At 47.4% G+C, this 22,695-nt stretch overlaps 2 protein-coding genes and 1 long non-coding RNA gene across 3 annotated transcripts in view; all 3 read left to right on the plus strand.

Moving 5' to 3' along the window:
• LOC135812506 (serine/arginine repetitive matrix protein 1-like) overlaps positions 1 to 1,086 on the plus strand; it is a 68,512-nt gene extending 67,426 nt beyond the window's left edge. Inside the window, exon 18 of the mRNA XM_065325843.1 lies at positions 345 to 1,086. Coding sequence (XP_065181915.1) covers positions 345 to 407 — 63 coding nt within the window. The 3' untranslated portion in view covers positions 408 to 1,086. The remainder of the gene's footprint in view (positions 1 to 344) is intronic.
• Positions 1,087 to 11,024: 9,938 nt separating this feature from the next.
• Positions 11,025 to 13,164, plus strand: LOC135811572 (uncharacterized). The gene is made up of 2 exons (XR_010552659.1): positions 11,025 to 11,581; positions 12,160 to 13,164. It is a non-coding gene; the product is annotated as an uncharacterized LOC135811572 (long non-coding RNA).
• Positions 13,165 to 15,382: 2,218 nt separating this feature from the next.
• LOC135811573 (endothelial differentiation-related factor 1-like) lies at positions 15,383 to 21,993 on the plus strand. The gene is made up of 6 exons (XM_065324803.1): positions 15,383 to 15,642; positions 18,400 to 18,451; positions 19,575 to 19,652; positions 19,986 to 20,068; positions 20,517 to 20,610; positions 21,528 to 21,993. The coding sequence occupies exons 1-6, from the start codon at positions 15,556 to 15,558 to the stop codon at positions 21,587 to 21,589; spliced, it is 456 nt and encodes a 151-aa protein (XP_065180875.1). The 5' UTR covers positions 15,383 to 15,555; the 3' UTR covers positions 21,590 to 21,993.
• The last annotated feature ends 702 nt before the right edge of the window (positions 21,994 to 22,695 follow it).

A 22,695-nucleotide genomic window follows, 5' to 3' on the forward strand; every position in this document is an offset into this window, starting at 1 on the left:
GGGGGCGGCGTCGCCAAGCATTTGGCAGCGTACACCAGGCCAGGTGTGTGTGTGTGTGTGTGTGTGTGTGTGTGTGTGTGTGTGTGTGTGTGTGTGTGTGTGTGTGTTGTGTGTGTGCTGTGTGTGTGTGTTGTGTGTGTGTGTTGTGTGTGTGTTGTGTGTGTGGGTGTGGGGGGGGGGGGGGGAGAGGGTGCGTGCGTGTGTGTGTTGTGTGTGTGTTGTGTGTGTGGGTGTGGGGGGGGGGGGGGAGGGGGTGCGTGCGTGCGTGTGACCACCAATGATTCTTTACAAACCAGTTGTTCTCATTGCCTTCTTGTGTGCCGGTGTCCGTGTGTTTACTATAGGTGGACATCGCCAAACCGGGTGGAGTGGAAATATCCGCCGCTCGACGTGCCTTGTTCCAATGAAACAAGTAATCCAGTACAATCATGAGTACACGACCCCCCAGAATGTGCAACTCAGCTTACACCTCTGTCCCAACACGTTTCGGAAATACATCATGGTCGCGATGCAATTCACCTGTCTGTATGCCAGATCATATTGCACACAGTCAACCTTGCAGGTCAAATGCATGCTCCAGTAACTCTAGTAGTGTGTTGTGTGACTTGTATGATTTGCTATATCTGAGCGTGTATTGTTATGGTTGACTGCCCATGTATGATGCTCTCCTCGTCTGTGCAGAATCTACTGTGTTGTTCTGTTTATGTACCTCACCTCATGTCTTGTATGCATTCCTGCCGCACCCTCCTCTCGCCCCTCCTCCTCCTCCCCCCCCCCCCCATGGTGCTAGCTGTGATCCCAGACCCTTGGCTGGGCAGTCAACCGCAGCTCACCAGCACAGCTCGTGTAGCGCCTACACACCCATTGTTGTGGTTTTCTTGTTTTGTCTTTGTTTTGTTTCCTGTTATTCCGTAGGTATGTGCACTGTGATAACAAAATTAATAAAAAATAGCGTCCCTCATCGTCGGCAAGACGGGCGAGGCTCAAGCATGATTCATACTTTCTTTCGCGTACGGGAAACGCGTCGTATTTCGAAAAAGTGGACTTGAGCTCAACTGATTTTACTCTGGCCCATCGTGCGACGATCACGCGATTGCTTGCCGTTAGGTCTACGCGAAGTGAAGTATCACTGCAGTGCCCCATAGCTTCAGATCAGCTTTCTCTCGGTCATATCCAGTGTGATGTGCCTGAGGGGTGCTTTTTTTCTTCTTCTTTTTTTACAAGATAACCACAAACCATCACGGTGCAAACTCCGGCAAAAACGCACAGAGATGCACATAGCGCTGGCAGCCGAAGCAGTGGAGGCGGGGCAAGAGCAGCTAAACCGACCAGGGGTCTCGGTTTCAGCACTGCTCATGCGCGCCAAACAGAAAAATACGAAAATGGAAAAAGTAATGAGCAGAAACACTACAGAGCCAATGGAGAAATTATTTTAAGGGTGGCTGCACGTTCACACACTATTATGCAAAATGGGAAGGAAAGTTGATGTGCAGGCACACAATACATTGACTGCATACGCCCAGCAGCAGGCATCCAAAGGCATACACTCAGACTCAGACATGCCCACGCGGAAGCGATGATACTCAACAGCTACATGTATGTTAGATAGCAACTTGTGCTAGGATTACACCATCCAATGGCTTGCAAGGCTGATGACCGCCACTATTACTGCTTTTTTAAATACTGAAATGCATACACACACACACACACACACACACACACACACACACACACACACACACACCACACACACACACACCACACAAACACACACACACACAGACAGACACACACACACACACACACACACCTGTCCTCAGCCAGTGTCCTGTCCTGTAGAGTCACTGCCGCAAAAGGGTCACGTGATCCCATCACTGGGAAACTTGAGAAGAGAGAGAGAGGGCACGACGCCCGATGACGCTCCAGGTGCATGGGTAGTCGCATCCGCTGTTGGTCTATGGGCCACCCTTGAACAGCGATGCCTGCCCTGTCGTTCCGGTAGCTCCAGATGGCACTGTGGCATCCACCGCCGAGGCACACACATGCCGGACCAATCCATGATCCACCGCGGCTTCTCAGCCACCGCCCACACCGACTGCACTGACTGGCGCCCCGCTGCTCAGATACAGGCCGCGCACGCTCCTCCAGACACTTATGCCGAGCCATGCCTACTTTCCGTGCGAAATCCCGTCCGCATACCGTACATACCACTCGGGGCGGAGGCTCAGGCGCATTGTCAGGCCCTTGGTAGGTGCTGCGCCACTCAGTACCAACCGTGGATGGTTGTGGTAAGATCACTGTTTCCGAACACGGTGGTCCTCCACCTTGTTACATGCTGTCAACCAACAACATGTACAATCATGTACATGTACATTGTGCAGTGTAGCTGTGCAACACGCACCCACGCTGTGAAGAGGATGTCGATAGGGTTTGGCCGAGGTGAGAGAGCTAGAACCGGCGTTTTCGACTTTCCGTACTCAGAGTCCTTAGCTTCCCAGTTTAGAGTCCAATTGGGTCAAGAGCAGCATATATCCACGGTAGAGATCGATATGAGCAGACACCATCCCACATGACGATCTACGAGCTAGTTAGCGCCTTAGCGGACTCATTACGTGTAGTCATCAGGGTCAAGAGCATGGCACTGAGACTGAGAGATCACAGACCACGCAGACGTCAACTCTTAACTGAGCTCGGAGTCTTCCACAGCAAAGATTCTTTGACGCAACTTTTTCTCAAAGTAAAAGGCCAAAATTAATGATCAGCGTGAATTCCCGTAGCTATGCAGAAGACGTTACTTCAGTAACGTCTGGCGCTAGCCAGGGTCCACACAGCTTTAATTCCCGTAGCTATGCAGAAGACGTTGTACTTCAGTAACGTCTGGCGCTAGCCAGGGTCCACACAGCTTTAATTCCCGTAGCTATGCAGAAGACGTTACTTCAGTAACGTCTGGCGCTAGCCAGGGTCCACACAGCTTTAATTTGGTGTTTGTTTGTTTGTTTGTGTCACGCCTGGCGCTATCCCGTATCTGTCCCGTACTGTACCGTACCAGCAAAGACAGCTGGCCACAATATTTTTGGCGCTATCCCGTACCTGTCCCGTACCATCAAGAGTACGGTAGAGGAGACGGCTCGATACCGGGACGTTTTGACAGCCAAATTTGTATAGACCCAAACCGTTCATCAGCGTTGATTTTTCACTCGAAATATGTTTGTGGAAGGAAACTGGCATGTTGAAGTTTGCTCTGGGGCCAGAGTCAATCGAACTGAGCCACTCCTTTGTGTTGACCCATTGCCTCCAAGTTGCCCAATTTTTCGCTTCAAAAAAGTTCAAATCAGAGGTGGCTCCAAACCGGACACGTTTTAGAGTGCACGTCAAATTCACTCTGGGTCTGAAATTAGGTAATTGCTATCGCTCCACGACGGCCAGTATAGAGTAACAATAAGCCTTGTGTGTGCTTCCATTAGTTTTGATTGGTATGCGGTGCTTTATTGGCGAGAGGCGAGCCGCTGTTTACCTGCGACAAGAAGTTGATTTTTCGAAAGTCGTAAAACTCAAGTCGCAGTGCGAAGCAACACGTCAAAAACTCACCTGCTTGATATGGCGCTTCTGGTCATCGCAGAGCCATGAAATTTTGGCTCGGAGTATAACACATAGTAGTCTCACTGTGACATATGTTTTCTAATCAAAATACCAAGAGAGAAAGTGAATATTGAGTCCGTTCCGGTTTGCAACCGGTGTCCTATTTGAAACCGTCCCCTCTACCATCAAGAGAATGAGTATATATGCGAAGTGTATCGGGGGAATCAAGAGTACATAAACCTCAAAAAAAAAAAATTTTTATTTTTTTTTTACCAGTAGTTACATACATGGACCATACGAGAAAAAGCAATGATGACGAAGCATAAACAAGTGTCTAGTGCTGTATGGCAGCTTCCGAGACAGCGAGTCGAGCGGATGACTCAGCCACCTCCGGGTGCGAATACAGCCGTCGTGCACCACGCAGGCAAGCCACGCCTGCACGGAGAAGGGCGAAGCTGAACCTGCAGCGGATCCATGCCATCACTGCAGAGTATGGCTCACCAGATTTGTCGGAAACCATTGCAGCTATTCTCTTGAGGAGAGCGGCAGCAGCTCGACCAGTACCACCAGTTGCAGCGAAAACCACAGGGATGAAGGTTCCACGCTCGACCTCCTTGACGCGCTGTTCGTATCGCCTCCGTTTTTCACGTTCATGACGCTGGTAGCAAGCGGTGATGGAAGAGGATCGATTTGAGGGAGCAAAGGGGTTGAAAACCCGAATATCGAGAAAGACTCTCTCAAACCGACCTCCCCAAACACCACTCGCCGCAACATCAAGTCGAGCCTGGTCCTCTGTGGAGGCAGTCTTGTAGCGGAGCTGCTCACCAGAGAGCGGTTGTAAGTGTGGCTCGATAGCGACACTATTGGCGACACGTTTCAATAGCGAGGCAGTGATGTCCCGCACCTCATTGTGTCGAAGTGACGGGAAACCTCCGGTGCTGCATGTCAGGGCATGGGCTACTGTGAAGCTGGCTCCACAGACACAGGTTGACGGTAAGCGAGAAGGCCGCCAGCCATAGCGCAGTGCCAAACCATCGCGGAACTCGCTTTTGGATAGCACAAATCCATGACGGGATAGCGGACGACAAGTGAGCCAGCTGGAGGCGCCAGGCTCACTTGCCAACTGAATTGTGTGCTGCAAAGTGGGCGATGCGTCGGCAGCGAAGCCACGGATGTCGGTCTTCGCTTTCTGGCGGTGATCTGCACGCTGTGACGCTTTGGCTGAGGCAATGCTGGCAAGAGCTTCCGTCACACTGAAGTCTTGGTCGAGGATGTTGGTGGTGAGCGCCGCTGTGATCGCGCGGGATGAGGCGTATTGGGTTGTTAGAGATGTTGGATTGACGATGCCCAGGCCACCATCCCGGCAAGGGAAGGCAAACAGCCGTCGCAGCTCCAGACTGACTTCTTCTCCAGTCAGGGCTGGCAGCAGCTTGGTAACAATGGCGTGTTCCAACTGATCAAGAGTACATAAACCAGAGTGTGCAACTCGGGATGGTTCCTGTGGGAGCGTAATTCGTGCACTACGTCATTTCTGACGGCATGGTAAGCCACAGGTACGGTGAAAAGTTGCGTAACCAGTCGCGGTGGTGCAGTTCACTGAGTTTGTCCTGATTTCGGTTTTTTGAGACGGATAGCCTGGTGACTTTACTTGTCGGTGGATGTACGCAGCGTACACAGTCACACAAAACACCGAAATCCTGAAACAGGACGTCTAAAAATTTTTTTTTTTTTTTAAATTTTCACTGAGCCTCTTGTACGGGCAAAATAACACATTTTGTGAAGAATCAACACATAAAACGAATCTTCTGACATGTCACATGACAATCGACATGGCAACAGCGAATCCTAGCGCGACTTGCCGTGCTTTGAATCAGCCACTGAAGACCTGTGAGCGCTTGCAGGTCTCCGATTTTCCAATCGGAGCACGCCCAGGCGTGCTCCGATTGAATCGGAGCACGCCTAGGCGTAGTTCGTGCAATGCATGTCAGAAATGGTATCAAAGCATTCGTACTCGGACTCAAGTGCTAGAATCGGAGCCCTCCGCGCTAGCGCGCGTCGGGCTCCGATTCCGCACTTTCGTCCTCGTACTCATGCTCGATTCCATACATCAGATACAGTATTTACAGAGTCTGTCACTCAGTAGGATCACTGCACTGTGCAGGTTCACTGGATGCGTGCCTCCGCCGCCACTAGCACAGCAGGGGACTCAGGCATGGCAGGAGCAAACATGCTCCTTGAGCCACTCAGGCACATAGCACCACAACGCACCAGGGCAAACCCAAGGCGGCAGCGCAGCAAGGAGATAACCTGCCCGTATGGCTCCTTACTCTTCTCAGCCAGGAGAGAGGCGATCCGCGTGAAAAGAGCATTGGCATGCTTGCCATAGCCACCAGAGGCAGAGAGCACAACGGGCACGAAGGAGGCATGCTCAACTTCACGTACTCGCTCCTCGTACTTCCGGCGCTTTTCCTGTTCATGGCGTCTGTAGCTAGCAGCGAGGGAGGTGGCACGATTCGAAGACGCAAAAGGGTTGAACACCCGTACATCAATAAAGATGCGCTCGAATCGGCCACCCCACACACCACTAGCCGCAACGTCCAGCCGAGCTTGCTCCTCCGTGACAGCTGTGCGATGGCGGAAGGCCTCTCCGGTGACGGGCTGGAGGTGGGGTTCCACTGTCACGTTGTGAGCGACCTGCCTTAGAGCTCTGGCGGTGATGTCCCTCACCTCGTTGTGTCGCAGCGTCGGGAAGCCACCAAACGGGCGCGACAGGGCGTGACTCACATTCAGCGGCTTACTGCACACGCAGAGGCTTGGGAGCCGAGGAGGTGTCCAGCCGTCTAAAATCAAGCAAACTTGGCTGATTTCCGGGCTATGAAACATGAAAATTTGAGCTGTACGCAAGTCGCGGCTTGGCTGATCTCATCAGGGTGACGTAGTGCACGAACTGCGCTGTTTCAGATCTGATATGCACAGACTCAGTCAGTTGCACACTCTGGTTTATGTACTCTTGGGGGAATGCATTCAGTGCAGCAACATTTTGTGTGGATTTGTGTGCGAGGCCGAGATCCCTCTAGCAGGCTGGCTGGGCCGCCTGTCGACCAGCCCGTGAATCGCATGTAGGCGGATAGCATCATAATTATAACGTTTATGCAGTCATGTAGATGTATAGCAGGGAGGCATATTATTATGTAAACGGCTCCCTGCTGTATGGGGAGCTTTTCTGGAAAGAAATACGAAGTAGGGAGACGAGTAAATGCAATCAGAATGGATTTTAGTTGCCGTCAGTAAAATAATAAGAAGAAGATAAACGCCCGTGATCGGCAGAGTCAGCGCCGGTCCCAGGAAACGTCAGGACAGACATCCCGTCGACTCCAGAACGCCCGTGATCGGCAGAGTCAGCGCCGGTCCCATAGCTATGCAGAAGACGTTACTTCAGTATCTCATTGAAACGTTTTTGCAATACAATGATGTAGCTAATCAAAGGAAAAAGCATTTCCATCAGTTCTAACAACATGCACGAGGAGCTAGGCAACAAAGCATAGCGCAGGGCCCTGAGCTTCCAAGCTCTCTCGTTTGGTATTTGTTTGTTTGTGTGTTTGTTTGTTTGTTTGTGTCACGCCTGGCGCTATCCGTATCTGACGGCAAAAAAGCATAGGATGTTATAAATTTTTCAATTCTCCTTTTTTTAGGCATATCCTGGGATTCGAGCCCGCACTATCGCCCTACATGCATTCCCCCATACACTTCGCATTCATACCCATTCTTCCAAGTTGCTTTACCTTGCGTTTGAAAGCCCTATTTGAATATTGCGGGCAGCTGTATGTGGCCAGCTGTGTTTGATGGTACGGTACGGGAGACGGTGTCGTATTACCCTCGATCGTACCTGTCCCGTACCTATCCCCTACCGTACCGTGCCATCAAAGGCTGTGTTTACATGAAGCGTTTCAACCCGGGTTGAGTTCGACCCGGGTCAGATTTCAACCCGCCATGTGCACAAAGTGAATGGCGCGTTTACATGACGCATTGCGCTTGACCCGGGTTGAAATTTCGCCCCGGGTTGGTTTCAACCCTCCCCCCAAGGGGAGGGTTGAAATCAACCCGGGTCAAGAAAATCGTACAAACGTACTTCTGTGCGTATCTCGCGCCAGGTTTGAACGGCACTGCAGATGCAAATTTCGCGCGAACAGATTCACGTGACCATACAGGACTGTAGAAGTGGACTTTTGGCGGCATATCAGTATTTGACCCGGGTCAACTGTCTTCATGTAAACGCTCACCTCTTTTGTCTATCGTACAGACTTTCAACCCGGGCTGAACTCGACCCGGGTTGAAATTTCTCATGTAAACACAGCCAAAGACGGCTGGCCACAATGCATATTCAAATAGGGCTTCCAAATGCAAGATCACAATGTGAAACAACTTGGAAGAATTAGTATGTATGCGAAGTGTATCGGGGGATGCATGCAGGGCGCGCGATAGTGCGGGTTCGAATCCCAGGTTATGTCTTAAAAAAAGGAATTTTTTAAAGAATTTATAACATTCCTATGCTTTTTTTTGTCTAGGTCATCAAGGCAAAAAAGCATAGCGTAGGGCCCTGAGCTTCCAAGCTCTCTCGTTTGGTATTTGTTTGTGTGTTTGTTTGTTTGTGTCACGCCTGGCGCTATCCCGTATCTGACGGCAAAAAATCATAGGGATGTTATAAATTTTTCAATTCTCCTATTTTTTTTTCAGGCATATCCTGGGATTCGAACCCGCACTATCGCCCTACATGCATTCCCCCATACACTTCGCATTCATACCCATTCTTCCAAGTAACAGTGTTAGTTGCTTCACGTTATGATCTTGCGTTTGAAAGCCCTATTTGAATATTGCGGGCAGCTGTATGTGGCCAGCTGTGTTTGATGGTACGGTACGGGAGACGGTGTCGTATTACCCTCGATCGTACCTGTCCCGTACCTATCCCTACCGTACCGTACATTCAAAGACGGCTGGCCACAATGCATAATTCCAAGAGGAGATGAAAAAAATGTTTATCTACTCTTGATAATTCAAATAGGGCTTTCAAATGCAAGATCATAATGTGAAGCAACTTGGAAGAATTAGTATGTATGCAAAGTGTATCGGGGGATGCATGCAGGGCGCGATAGTGCGGGTTCGAATCCCAGGTTATGTCTTAAAAAAAGGAATTTTTTAAAGAATTTATAACATCCCTATGCTTTTTTTTGTCTAGGTCATCAAGGAAAAAAAGCATAGCGTAGGGCCCTGAGCTTCCAAGCTCTCTCGTGTTGTTGGTTGACGGCATGTAACATCCTAGGACCCAACATCTTGCTACAGAGCCTCGAGGCCCGACGGACAGTGGCGGTGCTGACTTCCGTCTACAAGCAACTGGGCCAACCAGGTTCTCCTCTGCTGAGATCCATGGTCCCCCTCTCCTTATCCACCACGCCCCACCTGTAACCCGGAGGCAATGCCTACAGTCTGCTTCACACCCCTACCAACTGGAAAATGTTCTCCCTCCAGGTGATCCAAACTACCTAAAACGCGCATTTCCATACAACATCATCAACACCTAGAACGCGCTGCCATCCTCCCTCTTCACCAAACCACCGTCTCCTAAGCCATGGGCTGCAATCCTTCAAAACGAATGTCCACTACCATCTTCGCGGAATCCAGTCGCTTTGGGCCACAGATTCCCTCTAACAGTTCAGACTTTTTTCCATCTTGAAGCTCCGCCCGCCCCCCCCCCCCAAGTATTGCATCATGTTCACAGCTTTCTTTGCAGCCCCTACTCTCCGTGCTGTTTTGTTATTGTATATTCTGTTGTCTTCTCCCCTTCTGACGAGTAGGTTGTGTACTTAGTAAAAATAAAAATAATGTTCGGAAACAGTGACCTTCAGTCTAAAACCATCCATGGTTGGTAGACCGGTCTTGAGACCTAAGTAGACTCCTGGCTCAACGACACAGTAGCTACGCTACATGTACATGTGTCGTTGGACCAGGATAGATAGAATAATGTATCACAAATAATTTACTGAGTAAAATACTGGTACATGTATGTTGTCTGCTTTCACTGACATTGTGATGCTATGTTGCCAATGTCCCCATACCGTTGAAGAGGCTTTCAAAAACATGGCAAATACTGTAATATTATTGGCTTTGAAAACAGTCATGGACGGATTACAAAAATCGGGTGAAAACTTGCCCAAGACCAAGAAATCATAACAATTAACCAAAACAACCCGCTGAGAATAATAACAAAAGTAAATGATCAGTGTCCTGGGATCACTGCCTCAGGCTCAGCTGCAACAAGCGAGGTCGAGGCAGGGGAGTTGGAGCCAATGGAGGCCCGCAGAGTGCGGGATCCACGGAGGCTCAATCACACTAGCACCTGATAGGCTATAATATTTTTTATAGCACGGAGCGTCGGAGGAGGGGAAAGCAGAGTCTACAGCGGACCCATGACCCAAGTGTAACGTCGGTAGACCGGATGTGGTAGCTGGATCTACATGTACATGATTGTACTGCTAGCACTAGTAGTAGACAGATCACACGCGTTCTTCTCTGCACTTACGGCTCAGCAGCGGCACCAGCTAGCTCACTGTCCTCGACAAGCGATGTGTTCGCTGCGTAGCCGATCTGCCCTTCCCGTCCCATATATACCACTCATATACAAATGCAAACTCCGTTTCCTTATGCACCGTGTCCACACCAGCAGCATCAGCCCTCTTCTGAAAGATAGAGTGGCCCTCCAACCTCCCAGTAACACCCGTGGCAATGACAATTGCAAATACGTTGCCGCAGGTCCGCTAACTCGGCGAACATCTGGCGACAGCCGACCATTGGTTTCCGCCGTGAAGCTTTGGAACACCCTGCCACACCGGGAACTCACGTCCACTCGTCGTCCAACCCCGTTTAAAACCAGGGAGTAGTACAATACTACTCCCTGTTTAAAACTAATAAAAGACTGTCCCTCCAGGAAATCGCGATTCCACGGATGCAACAAATTCCGCGATTTTCAGCAAAATCCGCGATTTCCCGCGTTTTTTTGTTGTTTTCTGCACTATACCTCACATTTCTTATGCACTTTTCACGCAGTGCTTTCCATGCTGAATACTAATATTTGCACAGTAGTAGAAGTAGTAGTAGTAGAATTTATTATTTTGATAGGGAAGGCCTACAGTACGACTCGTACTACTCCCTATGTATAGGCCTAGTAGATATACAATGCAACAAATTTCGTGATTTGGCCCAAATCCGCAATTTTCTGCAAATAATTCCGCGAATTCCTGGCAAGTAGTTCTGCATCATTCCGCACTTTTCGTCGCATTTTTTGTTGTTTTCTGCCGCAATTTCTTGCGCAAGTTTTCGAGCGTTTTTTCCGCAAATAATTCCCGCAGGGACAGAAAAGATTGTTGAAACTAGTGAAAGTGTTTTTCTACGGTTAATATGGCCGAATAGCCGCGTGACCTCTCTCTGGCATACATGTAGGTCCTCATCTTCCTATTTCTCCCTGATTGTTACTTCGTTCGAACTTGACTTGTACTTCCTATTGTAGTATTGACTGTTTTCTCATTTTCTCAAGTGCAGCTTTATCGATCCACACTTTTAATTCCATCGCCATCATAATAATTATATTATTATTGGGCATCAATGCCCGTTTAACGTTTGCAGTCCGTGCGCCGAGGCCCTTGAGAGACCGATTTTCATTTTCTCGCGGGAATCGTAGCCTCCAAGGCGCCGCACCTGCGGGCTTGTTTTCTGTTGATTTCGCCTATCTCCGAATGGTGAATATTTCAATGAAATTTGCTGCTTAGAGCCCTTCTAGTCTCATCAGGAGACCTTTCCTACACTGGAGAGATGGCTCGGAGTGATGTAGACACCTATGGCCGTACCCTGGAAAATTATTTTGGAGCTTGCAGTTCGTGAGCAGCCACCAAGGACGAATGTCTCACTTTTGTAATTGCTGAAACGAGGAATATGGTCACCAATTTCACACCAGGTAAGGCATTTACCCATCGCGGACACTAAAGCCGCTTTGTGGGGTGATAGACCAAAGCTTTATCTTTCGAATGCACGAGAAATTAGAGTGATACCTATGTGCCCCACAATTGCACCCGAAATAAACCACGCACAGGCAATATTGTGATTTTATGAGAAGAGACAATTGAGCATGCTCTAAATCGTCATGACCTGTTGTGTTACTTTTCAAACACCACTCCGAGTGAGCATCTACCAATCCTTTATCAATTTTACAGGGACATTTGAGCTTAGGGGATAGAGGTGGGATATTTCACCAGCTGAAGTACTAGATTTTTTTCTGAATTTGTTGACAACTAGGTTGCATAGTGTAAATATGTCAGTATTATGTGCATTATTGTGGTGAAATTCTGAGCATCTAATTATTATAGGCACAACAGCACTGGTGCATGCCCTCTCCTAGATCCTGCTCTCTGACTTTTTTCTTGCATTGCACGACTCAAATTCGTCGAATGAAATGAAGGAGTAAATTTGTTGCTGCCCAATAACTGCATCAATTAACTGCATCAGTTCTGTTTTCCTCTGCTGTTCTTCTTTCAGTGTGGTGACTTCTGATCCATGAGGCGATGGCATGAAGTCAATAGTTTGCAGTATGTGCAATATGCGGCAGTCTCTCTGTCAATGGACCTGTGACAGCTGAAGCCCAGATGTTGCAGTTTGATGTCTATGGCCAGCAGCAATCTAATGTTGTTGCACCTTTCCTTCCACACACAGCAATGCGGAATATGTCATGGACAGACATCGCTAAACTGCCTCTTTTGAAGAAGCATCGCAATTCTTGTCTGCCAATAAACAACAGACTAGCCAGCTATAATTACAATTTGGAGGTCGGAGACGCGATCCCGTGAACGTATTGCGCCAACTGCAATGAAGAAGGCCTTAGTAATCTGGATTTATTACCATTCTCGTGTGGATAACTATGGCGTTGTGATCCAAGTCATGCGGACTATAAAATGCCTTAGACGTGAGATAGTGAAGGTACTGCCGACAGCAAGCCAACAGTGGATATGAACCACGCCGCCAGCATCATTCTGCACACCAGGAGAATCCAATACATATAGCTGCCAACTCTGATGGTATAGACCCGATAACTGTTTTGTTTCTCTAAGATTGGTATACAATTATACATGTACTAGTGCAATCTCTATCCATATGCGTATTGCACTGTATTTGTTTCCGGTGACTGGAGGTAGTTTATCATAGCACTGTTTTATGTCCTGGTTTTGTTGAAGATAAACATTATCCAGTTAACTTGTTAGGTACCGTATCAGTCAGCTCTTTCAGCATTTGGCGTTGTGTCAGGGATGGTTGGCGGTGTCGCGGGTCATTCCACAGTCCGCAACGTTGACGTTCTCGGCAACGGAGCGACCCAGTAGGCAATTGATCACCGATAAATATACTGTCATTGGTATCACGGTGCACCACAATGGCATATGGTGTGAATATCATTATGTTATTCTGCAGCGAGTCCTTGTCGTGTAGCTTGCGAAAGTTATTGCATACGGTCATTACGTGCATAATGCATAGTACTGTCTGTACACTCAAGTTTCAAGTCCAGTCCATTTTTTGGAAATATGGGCTGGACACTAACGAGGGCCTGGTGACGTGTTCATAGGGCTGAGTTATGCCAAATGGTGCCATTGGCTGGGAGTGAAAGCCTTGCCCCACGCCTGCACCCTAAAAAATGTTTCGAAAATACTCAAATTCGACGACGGCTGAGAATCTAGGAAGATGCCGGACCACAGCGAAGCAAGTCATCTGGCTGAAAAACGGAATACACCATTGTGTTGCCACGGCTAAGCGCAATTTTTAGGCTCACCACACAGGTAGCGAAATGCCAAAACAAACGAGCCATAGACACAAAACCATTTTCCAAAATTGTCCACCATTGAGAATGCGACTCAAAAAGTACCCGCAAACTGCCCCGTGCGGAAAATGAAAAGTCAACTTTTAGACGACTTTTTTGAATCTGGCGCACGGACTGGTTCAAATCCACGCAAGTGAGCCACAGTTCTCTCTAGCAGGCTGAGATTTTGCAGGCACCGAGTTCAGATGTGGGCAAAGGGATTCACCGAAGGATTTTTCGATTTTCGCAATTTGGACCTCAAATAACACCCTCAAACTCGGTAAACGTGTCTCACCTCTAGGATCGTTTTGGCGAAATTCGCTTCGGTCAAAGTATGGAGCATCTCCTACTGAAAATTTTGAGCCATCGATTGTCAAAATCGGCTCATGTGGAGCTCACTTGTGTCGTTTTGAAGGACGCTGCGCCACGCGCGATTTGCGCTGCTTCTTTCACAAACGGAAGACACCTTCCAAGTTCCAGTCAGAACTGCAGACTGTGACAGTGCGCACGGCAAGGAAAAGAAGGAGACGTGCATTTTCCATTTGTTGCACTGTACTGTGTACTTTGCTTTTATTGTTCACTGATAACATGTTCGCAAAATCTTGAGCTAGAGAGAAGACTGACTTACAATCTGATTCATCTAGGCTTCAGCGTGATGCACGTATCCAGACCATAGGAAATATTAGAGTCATGGGAAAGGAACCGGGAACCACGAGAATAATTTTCTGGAGCGAATCCAATTATTACCATGGTTCCTTGTTCTTGAACACCGCGCTCCACATCGTCAATGTTCTGCGAAGTAAGGATTTCAGGACTACTGCCGGTTTGTTCGACCTCTGGGCGATCTGATCTACGTCCAGCTGGCCATGATACTGAGCCGAACTGGCCACTAGTTCGCTTCTTTCTCGACTCGGGATAATCAAGCCGGTCAGAGTGCGACTTTTTCCTACCCTGGATGCGACCCATGGCGCGGACTGAAAATAACTACTGAACACCTCCTTGTACAAGCACTGACATACAAGACCGGTGGTGGATACAAACTGACAACAGGAAACCCTAACAGAACCCGCTCTGTCAAAGAAAGTCGAAGGGAAGCAGTTCGAACTAGTTCAAGCACCACCAAAAAATAAAAAAAACTAGCACTTGCTCTTGCAGCTAGGTCAAAGACTGCACTGGCAAGTACACTTTTGCACAGTCGCGATCTCGCGGCCCCGCATCACGTGCGGGTATCTGATGACGTAGAGTGATTCAAGATGGCCTCTGACGTGTTTGCCGTTTTGTGATCCCAAATACCAGCCCTGAAGTTACTTCAAACAAAAAAACAGTAGTACTGCGTAGATCTCTACCTAGTAGTGAGGTTCTGCCACACGGTATAACGTGCCAAAGTACGTATGGAAACTTCGCCGCGGTACGGGATTTAGTTTGATACGGATTTTTTCATACCGTTTTCCGTGTGAAGCGCGGTTCACACGGACCGGACTCCGTGTGAAAAGTGAGCGTACAGAGTACATGTGGCGGGGTGTTAGTGCATGGTTCGAGCATGCTACGTACAGCAGAACCGGTGCAACGTACGAAAAATCCGTGTCAAACTTCACTGCAGTTGACACGGAGTTTGGTACGTAGTTCCGTGTAGCAGAACCTCTCTGTACCTTTACTTGGCTTTGCAATTATTTGACCATGTTGACTTTGTACACCGTATCGAGCAGTGTGTACGATACTCGATAGGCGCTAGGCCGAGGTACGATTATACTAAATAATTATTTAGCAAAAATGACTAACAGTTGATGATGCAACCAACACATGTACATGACTGTACAATCAAAGACTCATTACGTCAGTGGATTCATTGCATTGATCGGTTGTCTTGGAAGCTGGATTGAGCTTGAGTGGAGTGGTTTCACTGCAAAGTCAAAGAGCTGAAGAAAAAAAACTCCTTTATTCACACTGTTGAAGTTAGTTTTCTTGAACATTCGCAATCCCAGCTCGATCGTACATACTTATCTCTTCTTTTCAGCTCCGTCGAACCAAGCTTCAGGTCGGAGACTTTCCTTCACTTTGCAGGTTTTTCGCAGTAAAATAGAGAGTCAAGAATGGCCACTGGAGGTGGAGAAGACTGGGACACTGTCACGTACCTTCGTGCCAAGCCCAAGACAGGACAGGCTGCTCGTTCTCAACAGGTACGCGAGAAATCAGCCGAATTCATTTGACCCAAATCATTGAGCTACTGCAGTATAAAGTGTAAGAGGTCCTCCAGGCCAATGGCCAGAAATTCACGAATTCACGGAGAAAATAGTTCTCTGGAAAGTGGCTCTTGCAGTTTTATTCTTCTTCGGTAGCACTTGGTGCTTTCCAGCAAACTCCTTGCACGTGCGTTCATTATGTATCGCTGAGTGTATCTTTATTGGTTGTCTACTGTGATGTCTGGAAGTCTAAGGTTTCCATAAAGAGCGGTGATAGAGAAACGGACGAAAATGAACCAGGACGATGCAGGGTGAAACTTGGTAGTGAATCCTGTGACAACACTGCTATTCGCGTTCAAGCGATTATGCTGTTGAGATGGTATTCAATTTGTGCCCAGAATCTCATTCCTAGCAGGAAATCTCGTGTACTGTAAGTTTACAGATTTTCGGCATGTCTCAATTTCGGCCTCCCAGGCTAAAACACTATGAATTTATGGCCACATTAAAATGTCAGCCTGTACGTGCTGCTACCCAATAGATGGGCAACGGGCGAAAATAAAAATAGTATGCGCTGAATATTTTGCTGACTTCCTGGACCCTCCACACACACACACACACACACACACACACACACACACACACACACACACACACACACACACACACACACGCACACACACACACACACACACACACAAGTACTATGACATCAAGAGTGCCATAGATCAAGAATGTTTGGCATGATTTTTTGTATATTTTGGGCATCTAGTCGCTGGATGCAAACCGTGTTTTCGATCGATCTCGACCTGCGTTCAAGGTGGTCATCGGCCAGAGAATTTGACCTACTCGGGGACCCATGCGAGGGAAAAGCACTGTCTCTCGTGAAGAAGAGCAAAACAGCCGTCAGTCAATGCGGGAGGTTGGAGTTTCAGCTGAGTTCTGGTCCTAGCCTCTGATGACATAATGGTGTTGACTGCCTGTACTAGTGATGTAGCGAGCCGTGATATCCATAAACGATTATTCGCTCAAATAGCAATTCGGTGAAGGCACGAATAGTTTACTGGTAGTTACGAAAACTCAAAGTTTACGTTAGACTGAGTTTTCCGCTTCCGTAGGAACCCCGCCACCCTCAAGGATCAAACCTCTACTGGTGGTACTAAAAGCTCATTCAATTTAAACTTGAAAAAGCTCACCTCTTTCGGAACTTCACGATAAAATATTGTAGGGGTCAAAGGGGTGTTCCGGGTACCCGACCGTTAATCTCAGGTACCGTTAGTAAAAGGGTACCCGTTTGGATTTCGATGATCCAGTCAGTACGGAACGACACTGCTGGGATTGCGCATTCCAGGCGGGAGTCAATTATTTACAACTCCACGCTGGATGTCTGCATTGCTGTTGCATTTGTGAACCTAGTAGATCTACCTCTGCAACTATCAGGCACAGATCAATTTGGGAATCATAATGTGATGTCAAAATTCAACCTGAGAACAGAAAAATTAATGTCATTATTTATGTGAAAACTGCGCAAAAATTAAACATGGCTGCTAAAGGGTACTCGTTAACCCGCTCGTTAAGAAAATTACCCATTCGTTCGTTAAAGGTACACCCGTTTGACCCCTAAAATATTGCGACAGAGCTTTCGACCATATACCACTTACTATATCTTCCACCCGTCACCACCATGCACTCGTAGCCGAACCCATGCATGAAGCCTAAACACACCAGCACAGCAAGGACACTGCTGTTGACAGATAATTTGTTAGCGCCTCTAGACAGCTGTTTCACTCCTTCGAGTTTTTCAGTAGACTAGAGCAACGTCAAGAAATTTGGAAAGGTAATCCCTTTTGGTAAAAAAGGAGAAAAAAGGAGGACAACATGTTACGAGTTATGCCTAACTGTCCACCAACGCAACCAGATCATATACAGTCAGTGAGTGCGACAGTCATAACTTGTAACATTTTGTCCTTCTCCTTTTTTACCATAATGAAATTGGCTCACCATCCGAGTTCAACTTTGCACACCTGATGAGCCATAATCCCTTTCCTTGTCGTTTTGGATCTTGTGCGAGCACAGTCATTACACTTCTGTGAGCACCCATAGATGGGGAAGGGGAAATCTTCCTGGGGTGATGTGGTAGAGTGTTGTGTGACTGAGAACGGATAGGGCTTTGTGTGACTGAGTGCTGGTAGGGCTTTGTGTAACTGAGTGCTGGTAGGGTTTAGTGTGACTGAGTGCTGGTAGGGCTTTGTGTAACTGAGTGCTGGTAGGGTTTAGTTTGACTGGGTCATGGTAGGGTTTAGTGTGACCGATCGCAGACATTCGTGAGTGCACAGAGATACTTGGGTAGGCACCATTACTGTTGGAGGGCTCAATGTGCAACATGCAGAGTCCTCCACACAGGGCCAACATACGGAGTCTTCCACATAGGGCCAACAGTACACACAGAGTCCTCCACACAGGGCCAACACAGAGAGTCCTCAACACAGGGCCAACACAGAGAGTCCTCCACACAAAGCCAGCATGCAGCATGGGAGCATGGCATGGAGCATACAATTAAAGTTCAGTATTCACACGAGGTAACTTTGGTCCGTGTTCTTACATCTGTGTGTTATCCCTGGCCACAACTTATTGAACTGGAATTCACCAGTAACACGCTGTGGGTTCACGTGGCTCTGTCTTTATTTCACGCTTGTTTGTTGTGTGTGTGTGTGTGTTTGCGTGTGTGTGTGTTTGTGACTGTGTGGCTGTTGTTAGGCGGTTAACTCTGCTCAACGGCACGGATTGGACGTTGACACGCAAAAGAAATGTAAGTTGAGAGGTGTGTGTGTGTGGGGGGGGGGGGGGTGAAAGGGTAAACGGTACCTTGGGCCTCTGATAAACAAGCTGGTAGTTCTCTTGAAAGTTGTTAGGTTACTTGGGGCCCTGGGAAGTGACCGTCATGGGTGGAACCATATCATTAGCGTCCGTTCTCTTGCCAGCATCAGACTCAGGGGTATCTGAATCTGAAGATTCTTAAAAAATATCTTCATGAAATGCCGTGTGTGACCATTTGGTTTGTGAAACATCACCCACCGATTTCACCAAGTTCGAATGGGAACAGATTCAGAACTCGGCTGATGATTGGTTTCCTCGTTTTGGCTTCACTGTTGTTCCCTAATATCTGTTGATTTTATTGGTGCGTAAACTTCTTTACGGCCATTCGTTTCATCAAGGCCTTTGTTATGATTCATATTCGCAGTGATTATACTTATTTGTGAGAGCAACGGATTGTTTTATAGTCAAGATATCATAGCTACAACAGCACAGAGCTACGGTAGATGTGAAGGATACCAACATGGTCTCAAGGTGGAACATCACCACATGACCTCCAGGAAACTCTGAAGTAATGACAATTGCTCCAGCATCTGCAACCTTCCGAAATCATACCCACTAGCCAAGCTAAACTTTGGCACAGAGTGCTGCATCAACATTGCCCTCCCAGCAAGATCGCAAAACATGGCTATACCGCAGGCACTCTTCACGTGTCAAAAAGGATACCCTCTTCCTTCTACCACAGATCTAACAGCTTGACAATTTCAAAAGAGAAAAAAAGGTAGGATCATGGCGTGAAATAATTTGGTAGAATGTGCATGTCTGCGATTTAGAAGAAGAAAAACTTAGGATCATAGTGTGAAACAACTAGAAAAGTTAAGGCCCGTTCACTGTACCACTTTTGCGACCCAACATGCGACACCTGAGAGAAATCAAGGTGAGGCGGGCGGGGCGCTTGGGGGAGAGGGGACACTCTGATGGGATTGTAATTTGATGGAGCATGTACTTGTTTGGATGAGCAAGCTGAAGGGTGTTAATCTAGGAAAGAAAGTGTTCTTTTTTTCCTGGTAAACTGTCATTCAGCATGCATGTTTATGTATGTGTATATACTTGTGCAGACGCAGCCGGAACAAACAAGCAACAAGGAAAGGGCGCCGACACATCGAAATTAGATAGAGAGACAGAAGAATTACATCGTAAGTTCCACTTTCTCCCCGGCGTCGAAGAAGATGTTTTTTAGCAGAATTTGTCAGTGGCGGACGCACTTGAAGCCACGTGGTTTTCGCAAGTCTAATTACGAGCGGCAGTTTGAACTTGCCTTCTGCGTTCACACATGGAGTCACAGTCAGTCTGTCCTTGGATGTCTTTCCACAGCACGGTCATATTCAAGTATTACCGTTGTGCTGTTGTAAGGCGGCTTGTCACTTAGTGTTGCTACTGCTGTCTTCATTTCATGTGGCTCTGTTTATGTCTGTGTGATCATGTCGATGTGTGTGTGTGTGGCTCTTGTTGTACTCTCCAAAATTCAGATGACCGTGTGTCCATGTCAGTAGGCCGTGCTATTCAGAAAGGACGACAAGATAAGTCCATGACACAGAAAGAGTTGTCAACGGTGAGGACCCTGAACGACTCTGTGTGGGTTGTTGTTGTCGTCGTCGCCGCTGTCAACGTTGCTGCTGTTGTATGTGTGTGTGTGCACGGATATACGTGTGTGTGTGTGTGTGTGTGTGTGTGTGTGTGTGTGTGTGTTGTGCATTCGTACGTCCCATAATGCAGTGGTATGTACAGTCGATTTCCTATGAAGAGAGATTGTGGGTGCAATTCCCGGTTATTGTGGTCGCTCACCTCTTTCTTCTCATTCTCCGGGTAGTCGCCAACAGCCGGTGTGTGGCGCTGTGTGTGTGTGTGTGCGTGTGTGTGTGGTGCCTGCGTGTGTGCTCCCTGTGTGTGTGTGTGTGTGTGGGGTCATATTGAATGAATTTAATATAATTATGCTAGGGCGTTCAATGTACCTGTTTTTGATGATAACTAAACTGCTATCTTATCCTTTCTGTGTGCAGAAAATTAATGAGAAGCCTCAGGTTGTGAACGAATACGAAAGTGGAAAGGCTATTCCACAGAATACCGTCCTAGCGAAGATGGAGAGAGCTCTTGGTGAGTTTTCCTGAACTGAAGGTCACTCCCACATGTGTGTAATCATTCTGCGAAACTGTCAAGTGGAATGCTGTATCCTTGCACTAAAACATGCTGCTTAAAATGGGACTCTTAGAATTATTTTGTAATACGATTTTGTGATACGATGCACAACTCCATCTTACTGCGTCCAATAATAGAGAGGTTCTGCAATACTTAAAGTTCAGCAACTTTACGTTAGTGGGCGGGAAAAACAAGTGAATTTGCGAGTTTGCACTCTAGTTACGGAAAGTTGTCTACGGAGAGTACGTAGATAGGGCTCTGATAACGTAAGTGCTCCGTAAGTGGATTCGGGTTCAAATTTATGACTCTCTCCCCAGGTCGAACCGGTCGTACACTGCCGCGTTCGGAGTTGCCAAGGGCAGCTACTTGATTTGAAAACTCCGTACAGCGAAACACAGATCCGCATGCTGTTTACTTTAAAAGACTTTCCGTAGATCGACTACGACAAAATACCATTCACGGATGACTTATCTCAGAGCGCAGTGCAGTTTTGTGCAACTCCAGGGCATTCATATGCTGAAGTACAGTAGGCTCTTTAATCGAAATTATGCACATGGTTGGTCTTCTTAACTCGCGGATCATTGGCCGGTAAGACTTCGTCACTGGAGCTACCGGTGCGACTTGTTCCCTTGCAGCATCCCTACGGGGATGTAAAGAAAGCCAAATTAGCACATCCGTGTTATGTGAAATTTCAGTGCAACGGTGTATGTCCTCTTTATGTGCTGTGCACTTTGTATACAGACCATTTCTAGAATCAAGTATGTCACCAGATGCGTGCTATTGTTGCATTTACCGGGCATACTATATTATTATCAGTGTTGTAGGACACTTTGATAATACCTAAACCTTCGTTTTCTGTGTATCTCTGTTGAAAGGTATCAAGCTACGTGGTAAAGACATTGGACAGCCTCTAACATTCGGTCCCAAGAAGAAGTGAATTGTTGTTTGGTAAAGTGTTTTCTATTGTCTTCTCATCGGCACGTTTCCCTACTGTGGCCGCCTCTCATGCACCTTCTGCCCTGCTATACTGCTGCTCCTGCTGCTGCTGCTACTGCTGAAGCCTGTTGAATCGTGTCTTATTTGCAATTATAATTTGTTTGCAGCGTGAGGATGAACACTAGTTTGCTGCTCGTGATTAGGTGCTGTAAGCTCTCCCCATAACCCCCACGAAAAGCACAATGTTCTTGTGCCTGTGCTACCATGGAAATGTGTTACTGTACTTTATCAGCCCAGCCCAGACCTCTTCTAGGCTATTGCTAAATTCCCAAGGCATCGTTGTTTTTGTGCGTGCGCGATTGGTGCTGACCTGTCTGTCCTGAATAAATGTTTGAGTGGCTGTTTCATGCTCAGTGTGTCTTGCATCCTTGCAGTGTTGAAGCGGTGTGCCTCAGGGTTATGTAACTGATCGTAGTGTCTTGTATTAAAGCCTGTCTAATATAGAAGCGTGTTTTTAATAGAAGCCTGATTTTCAAGATACACTATCGGCACATAAGTCTGGTTTTAGTGTTGACATTTGACATACATAGAAATACCTGTCTTGTATAGAAGGCTGCCAAATTTCCCCCAAAAAGTCGTATAAGCCGCGGCTTTTATACACGACTTTACGGGGTATGTTACCATAGTGGTGATAGTGGTGGTGAGTTTCTCAGCATCCCATGTGTAATTGGATCATGCAGTGCAAGAACTTAGAACAGTAGCCAGTGGTCTGTTTGAATTCTCAGGCAGAAGGATGGCATATGTGGTGAACGGCTGTGGAGCTGTAACCTCAGGTTTCGCGGCGCATTTGAGCGATAATCAGAGGAGCAGCATTTGCGATTCCTTTCGAGCTGCCTCAACCGACCCTGTGTGGCATCATTATGTGGATGGGGGTGGGATGTATATGTGTGCATGAGGGAGTGTAGAGCATGCAGATTCTTCAACCTTGTACCTGTTGCATTGTAGTCTAGTGCCTGTGTCACTGTAGCTTGGTGTGTTAAAACCTGCACAGTAATAGGACTAGTATCCTTTGCATGTGAAGTTCGAACCTACCTTTTTCAGAAGCTT

The sequence above is a fragment of the Sycon ciliatum genome, chromosome 3, assembly GCF_964019385.1.
Source record: "Sycon ciliatum chromosome 3, ocSycCili1.1, whole genome shotgun sequence".
Lineage (NCBI taxonomy): Eukaryota > Metazoa > Porifera > Calcarea > Leucosolenida > Sycettidae > Sycon > Sycon ciliatum.